Below are 6,917 nucleotides of genomic sequence, written 5' to 3'. Positions count from 1 at the left end.
GCTCCGACGGCCTTTATTCTTTCCGTTTTTTTACTTCCGACTCCATAATAAACATAAATAACTTTTCCCGTATCCAAAATAAAACAATCACCTTTGTTCATTGATTTCGATGATGGTTCTACCTGTTTGATTCTCGCGTCTTTTTTGCCCTTGACTTGATACAATCTTTTGATACCATCGGTTTCATTTGGCGTGACGTGTGTGAATCCACTTTTAACCCCACCGGTAAGGTACCTGATTGCTGCGGATGCATAAAAATATACTCATTAAACAATTTTAACAATTCATTCGGAAATGAGGTAAAAAAAAAAATCAACTTACGACCGGAAAAATAAGACGTGAAAAGTTGTGATTCGTGTCCTTGAGTTTCTCTATGTTGAACCGGAGCGCCACCGAGAGAATCATCTAATTCCACGGCCAAAATGGCAGCCGATCCAGATTCATCTTGAGTTGTTTTATCACCCAGCCAAAAATGTATATCCCAACTGAATTTACCTTTGGATTCTTTTGTTTTTAAAACAATGTAAGAATCTCCTTCGTAAAATTTTCCAAATTGACGACGTTCCACAGGTACGGGTGCAAAGTTCTACAAAAAATAATAATAATAATAATTTATTAAAAAAATAAAATAATAATAATAATAGTTATAATTAAAATCCAATACAAACTTCTATTCTCCATATTTCCAAACCGGCTTTTTTACCAGCATTGGCAAAAACGTTAGCCGCTTGTTGTCTATTTACTGGTAAATCGTTTTGGGACGACGAGGTTGTCGACTCTTTATTTTTAACCGGACTTCGTGATCTGTCACGTTGAGTTTGTAATGTTGCCGCATTGATAACAGACACGAAACAACATAATCCTATTATAAACAATCTCAAATCCGCCATGTTTTTTTTTTTTTTACCTTCTATCTGAAACAAAAGAAAAAAATAATCTGTGAATATTAAATTAAATTTTCGTGTCATATTATTACATTATACAAGGTTTCGTGTTTTTTACAATGAACGAATAAAACAATGTCAATGTTAATAATAATAATAATAATGATAATAATTTTATAAATTCATTGTAAAACGCATGAATTAATCATATACGTACACATTATTTACCATTTTCCGTTAAAAATAAATAAAAAACGTTAAAACAAAGTAGTAGAATCGATCAATTTTTTACATAATGTATAATAAATAATTATTTAGAATTAATAATTAACTATTAAATCGAAAAAAAAAAAAAAATTTTCTTTTTTTTTAAATACTTAAAACATAATTTTTTCCCACTTTTGAAGTCGTATAAAAACTTATTTAAATATACAATAAATAAAAATAAATATAAAATAATAATATAAATATTATTTAACATGATAGAAAAACTTACCAATAAGAAAAAAAAAAAATTTTCGTCCGCTTTCGTTAACAAACTGATTGGAAATGAAGAGGAAAAGTTTTTGTCCAATTAAATATTCTTACAAACAACTTAGTTACTACTACTACTACTACTACTACAACTAAAACTGTATTTTTATTTATTATTATAAATAATAAATTTAAATAAAAAAAAAAAAAAAAATTATCATTTATATATAATCATAATTGATACATAGAAATGATTTCATTTCATTATAATAATATAAATTTCATTATAATTTTTTAATATAAATAAATAATTTTTTTTTTAAAAATTTGATGGGTTTTTTTTATTTATTTATTTATTAATAAGAATTTTTTTATCTATTTATTTTTTTTTGTGTGTTCGTAAGCAAATTATTATTATTATTCGTAACGAAAAAAAAATAATAATAATAAATTTTGTACTTTTTTTTTTAATTATATTATTATTATTATTTTTTTATTGATATTTATATACTGAATAATGCGAATAATTACTTTTTTTTTTTTTTCAATAAATTATTTACATAATTTTTTCTTTGTTTATTTAATTAATTTTTTTTTTTAATAAATTCAGGTACGATAAATAATTTTATAAATAATTAATTATAATTAATAATAAATGGCGGCTAAAATTTTGTAAATAATAAGTTGAAATATTCAAAAATTATGTATTTACTTATTTTTACCCAAAATATTATTATTATTATGTATCAATTTACCTTTGACCTATAAAATTATATATGTTTGATAAAATCAGTAAAAAAAAAAACTTTTTTTTTTTTGTGTGTTTATTTTTACAAAAATTTTTTTTTGATCGACCTTATTTATTAATTAATTAATTAATTATTTATAAAATTTATTAATTTATCGATTGAAAAAATATCTTACATAAAAAAAATAATAATTAATTATTATTATTTTTGTCGAGTAAATAATTTATTAAAAAATTTAAAGAATTATGTGAGTGTATTATCCTGCGAATAATATTAGTTAAAATGAAGGAGGGAGGGAGGGGGAAAAAATTGTTTATTATTATTTTAAAGTAATAATAATAATAATAATTGGATGTCAAAAGATCAAATGTTTAATGTTATCAAAGCGGACGTTATTATTACGTACTTGAAAATTTTTTTACTCATAATAAATAAATTATTAGAAAAAAAAAATAATAATAATAATAATAATTATCGACGCACGACACATACAGAGAAATTAAAAAAAAATAATTTTTATAAATAATAAATTATTGCTAACAAAAAAATTTTATTTAAACGTCCAATTTTTTTTTTTTTAATGTTAAAATTCACAAATTTTTTGTCGATTTTGATATTAAATTAATTTATTAATTTCAAACCGATAATAATAATATTAAAAAGTTGTGGGGCAAGTTATCTGAAAAACAACTTTAACCTACTTTCATTCGAATTAATTAAATATAATAATATCACCGCCATTATTATTATTATTATTATTATGTTTTACATAATTTAAAAAATATAAAACGTTAAAAAGGGGGATTATTTAACAGTTTAGAAAATATTTAATTATTTAATTTGAATAAATCTAAAACTTTCCAAAAAATAATTTTTTAAACCAATTTCCCTTTTGATTTCAGTTAAAAACCAGTAATAAAAATAAAATTTAATTTTTATTTATTTAGAAAGTTTAAATGATAATATTTGAAAAACCCTTTCTATCTAATTTTTAAAAAAAACTAATGAAAAATAATAAAATTATATTAATGACCAGATTAAAATTAGTTTATTACAATTAATTATATTTAGTAATTAAAGATTTTACATGCACACGACGTGTAGCCGTAATAAAATAATTCCTGCGTCGATGGTATTGTATGGTACCTATTATGATAAAATATAAGAGAATTAAATTTGAAAAAAACCATTAACTAAGAATTAACAAAATATTTGGCTGCTTCAATTTCTTCATGACTCGGATGACTGAATGCTGAAATTATTTTATCCATATTAATAGCATATAATGTATGAGAAGGTATGGTTGATTTGTGAATCTGAAAAATAATGATAAATTATTATTAAATACTAAAACTCATTTAATGCATTACAATTAAATAGTTTTTTAAATAAATGTCTTTCTTTAATATGATTATTTACCTGTAATGCTTGAAATACTTCATATGCAGATACAGGTGGCTTCGATTGAGCTTCTAAATTTGGATTCGAGCATGCAAGATGGTACATTTCTCTCCTTTCGATTTCTTCTTCAGTTAAAGGAATTTTAGGAACGTGAATATTTTCATCATCCTCAATAATATCTGTCATATTACTGGAAAATTATTTAATTTTTATGAGTTATTGTTTCCAATTACAAAAACATTAAAAAAATAAAACTACATATTGTTTAAAACCTATGTAAAGAATTATCGACTAATCCATTGTAATTTCTCAACCATGGATTTGGAACTGGACAACCTAGAGAATAAATAAATTTATTTTCTCTTAATTTATATCCATTTCTTTGAGCTAATATTATTGTTAATAAATTCTTCAGAAAGTACTGCAAAAAAATAAATTTAAAATTAAAAAATAAAAATGAAATGAAATAAATTAAAAGAAAAAAAATTTGATAACGAAATACCTGGACGGCATGAACTAAAATTTCAGCAGCACTGTCTTCTGCTCCTTCCATACCCATTTCCCATGATGTTAACATTAATCTACCCAATATTAGTGAATGATCAGGTAAAAATAATTCTTGAACACAATATCTTTGCGGTTCATCTTGTAAATGCTGCGGAGGAGATTCCAGCTGAGGTAAATAATTAACTGGATCTGCCAACTGTAAAGAAAAAAATTTTTTTTATTATTTATTCATAAATAAATGTTTAATTTAAAGAGTCACATTAGTAGTTGTACCTGAAAAGCACTTTTATCTCCACTTTTTTTAGATTTATTCATTTTCAATTTTTTAAAATCTCTTAATTTTGTTTTAGATGTAGCTTTGGAAAGTCCATTGCATTTGTTAAATAAACACAGAAGAAAAACATTATGTAAGTGAGCCTGATCAGAATTCATCATTCTTCTAGCCTCAGAATCAAACTCTTCTTTTGTAACCTGAAATTACAGCATAAATAAAAAAATAATTATTAATATTATATATTACATTGAAATTTTAATTTATCACAATTTAATAATAATTTTTAAAAAATTATATTTTTAATAGCTTACCTTCATTGAAAACCATAATTTCATAAGCTGACAGTACCTATTAATAAAAAAAAAAAGTTTTGTAAATAAGTTTAAACTTTTATAAGGTTAAAAAACCGTTTTAATATTATATAAATGACAGACACATACTTTTTTGCATTATTTCCTAAAGATCCAAACAATTGCTTACGAGCAGTATTCAAATCTTCGCAATATGACATTTCTATATTTAAAAAAATTAAATCAAAATCAACAAATACAATTCATACTCCCAAAACAGTTAACTCTGAGATTACTTTTTTGCGGTTATTTTAGCAAAATTTGCTTCGAGCAAGAAGCCCGATTAGAATCAAAACATTTCTAATTAAGTTCGGTTAGGAACCAGTAAAGGTTTATTTCATAGAAAAAAATGAAAATTGCTGTCGTAGGATGTGCGCACGGAGAACTAGATATTATATATGAAACAACTGAATATTTGGAAAAGGAAAACGACATAAATATTGATTTAATTCTTTGCTGTGGAGATTTTCAAGCTACTAGAAATCTCGAAGATTTAAAGTGTTTAGCTGCTCCGCCAAAATATAGAAGTTTATGTACTTTTTACAAGTAAATAAATTTTTATTTTTTGTTATAAACGTTTTTATAACGTGTAATATTTTGATGACTTTTAAATTTAGATATTATTCTGGGGAAAAATTAGCACCGAAATTGACAATTTTTGTCGGAGGGAATCATGAAGCGTCCAATTATTTACAGGAACTACCTTACGGCGGTTGGGTAGCGCCAAATATTTACTACCTTGGATATGCAGGAGTAGTCAATATAGCTGGTATACGAATTGCAGGATTATCTGGAATATTTAAAGGCACAGATTTTGCTAAGGGTAGATATGAAAAACCACCTTATGATAATGAATCATTAAGAAGTTGTTATCACATTAGAAATTTAGATGTATTTAGGCTCAAACAGGTTAATATTAGGTTTTTTTTTTATATAAAAACAATCTTATTCCGGCAAAGTTATTACTAAATGTTCAAGAAAACTTTTTTTTAGTTGTCTTCTCCTATCCATATAATGTTATCGCATGATTGGCCTGCTAATGTAATCAATCATGGAAACACCAAACAATTATTAAAAAATAAACCTTATTTTAAAGAAGATATAGAGAAAGATAATCTTGGAAGTAAACCTACGGCTGAATTACTTGAAATAATAAAACCAAACTATTGGTTTGCCGCTCATTTACATGTGAAATTTGCTGCGATTGTCAAACATAACGACGATGTAATAATAAAATTTTTTTAACTGTAAATATATATATACAATACATTTATTTTATAATTTAAAAAAATTTTAGGAAAATACATCTACAAAATTTTTAGCTCTTGATAAATGTCTTCCAAGAAGAAAATTTTTACAAGTTGTGGATATTCCACATGATGAAAAAAGCGAAATGGTTTTGAAATACGATTTAGAATGGTTAACAATACTCAATTCGACAAATCATTTATTAAGTATTAAAAAATTAAATTCTTACTTACCAGGACCAGGATCTAAAGAAAGGTATAAGAAACAAAAAAAAGAAACCTTTAAAAAAGAATTCAGTGTGAAATAATTTTGGTTTTGTTGACATAGGTGGAAATTTACTCCTACGGAAGAAGACATGAATGTCGTAATGAAAAAATTTAACAACGATTTAACTATTCCTAAAAATTTTGCTCAAACTGCAGAACCTCACAATCCTAATTGTGATGCTGAATCATGTGCAAATATAAAAATTAATTCTCAAACTGTGGAATTTTGTCAGAAAATATGTAAGGAACAACAGAAAAATACAAAAAAAATTTTTTTTTATACCGGAATTAATTTGAAAAAAAAATAATTTAAATTTTTAGGTGTAGACGATCCGATAGCACTAATTCAAAATGACGGTTTTATCAATAAAAGTTCTAATTTAAGCATATCAAATAATTTCGAAAGTAGTTCATTTATAAACGATACGGATTTGGAAACGTCATCTCAAAATAATTCAATAACAATGGAAAATCAAAAAAGCATAATTAGAACTCCTCTTAAACTTCCGGTTCCCACAAATAAGGAAACCGATATAAAAAAGGAAAATTTTCTCACATCGACTCCAGTAAATAAAAATGATAATAATAAAAAAATATCGATAACGGAAAAAGATGAAATGTTCGAATCAAAAATCGTTATTCAACAACAACAACAACAAGAAGAAGAATCAGATAAAAATGATAACAGTAAAAAAATTTTTTTTTTAATAACAAATTTCCATAAAGTAAATAATAATAATAATAATAATAATAATAAAATTATT

At 24.0% G+C, this 6,917-nt stretch overlaps 3 protein-coding genes across 3 annotated transcripts in view; 1 reads left to right on the top strand and 2 right to left on the bottom strand.

Annotated features, from left to right (window-relative positions):
• The window catches only part of Phum_PHUM042690 (uncharacterized protein), a gene marked incomplete at both ends in the record, with an annotated part of 1,657 nt that extends 767 nt beyond the window's left edge, over positions 1 to 890 (bottom strand). Inside the window, 3 exons of the mRNA XM_002423159.1 lie at positions 35 to 262; positions 322 to 586; positions 669 to 890. Of these exons, the coding sequence (XP_002423204.1) occupies positions 35 to 262; positions 322 to 586; positions 669 to 890 (715 nt within the window). The remainder of the gene's footprint in view (positions 1 to 34; positions 263 to 321; positions 587 to 668) is intronic.
• A 2,410-nt stretch (positions 891 to 3,300) lies between these two features.
• Positions 3,301 to 4,800, bottom strand: Phum_PHUM042680 (uncharacterized protein; the record flags this gene model as incomplete). Its single annotated transcript, XM_002423158.1, has 7 exons — positions 3,301 to 3,423; positions 3,527 to 3,698; positions 3,781 to 3,929; positions 4,011 to 4,211; positions 4,289 to 4,486; positions 4,601 to 4,627; positions 4,720 to 4,800. The coding sequence occupies 7 exons, from the start codon at positions 4,798 to 4,800 to the stop codon at positions 3,301 to 3,303; spliced, it is 951 nt and encodes a 316-aa protein (XP_002423203.1).
• A 188-nt stretch (positions 4,801 to 4,988) lies between these two features.
• On the top strand, positions 4,989 to 6,573 carry Phum_PHUM042670 (RNA lariat debranching enzyme, putative; the record flags this gene model as incomplete). Its single annotated transcript, XM_002423157.1, has 6 exons — positions 4,989 to 5,185; positions 5,257 to 5,548; positions 5,633 to 5,863; positions 5,937 to 6,142; positions 6,215 to 6,393; positions 6,539 to 6,573. The coding sequence occupies 6 exons, from the start codon at positions 4,989 to 4,991 to the stop codon at positions 6,571 to 6,573; spliced, it is 1,140 nt and encodes a 379-aa protein (XP_002423202.1).
• Between the last annotated feature and the right edge of the window lie 344 nt (positions 6,574 to 6,917).

The sequence above is a fragment of the Pediculus humanus genome, genomic scaffold (genome assembly GCF_000006295.1).
Source record: "Pediculus humanus corporis 1103172107391 genomic scaffold, whole genome shotgun sequence".
Lineage (NCBI taxonomy): Eukaryota > Metazoa > Arthropoda > Insecta > Psocodea > Pediculidae > Pediculus > Pediculus humanus.
Note: the sequence above shows the minus strand (reverse complement) of the source record. Positions and strands in the feature narration are given on the sequence as shown.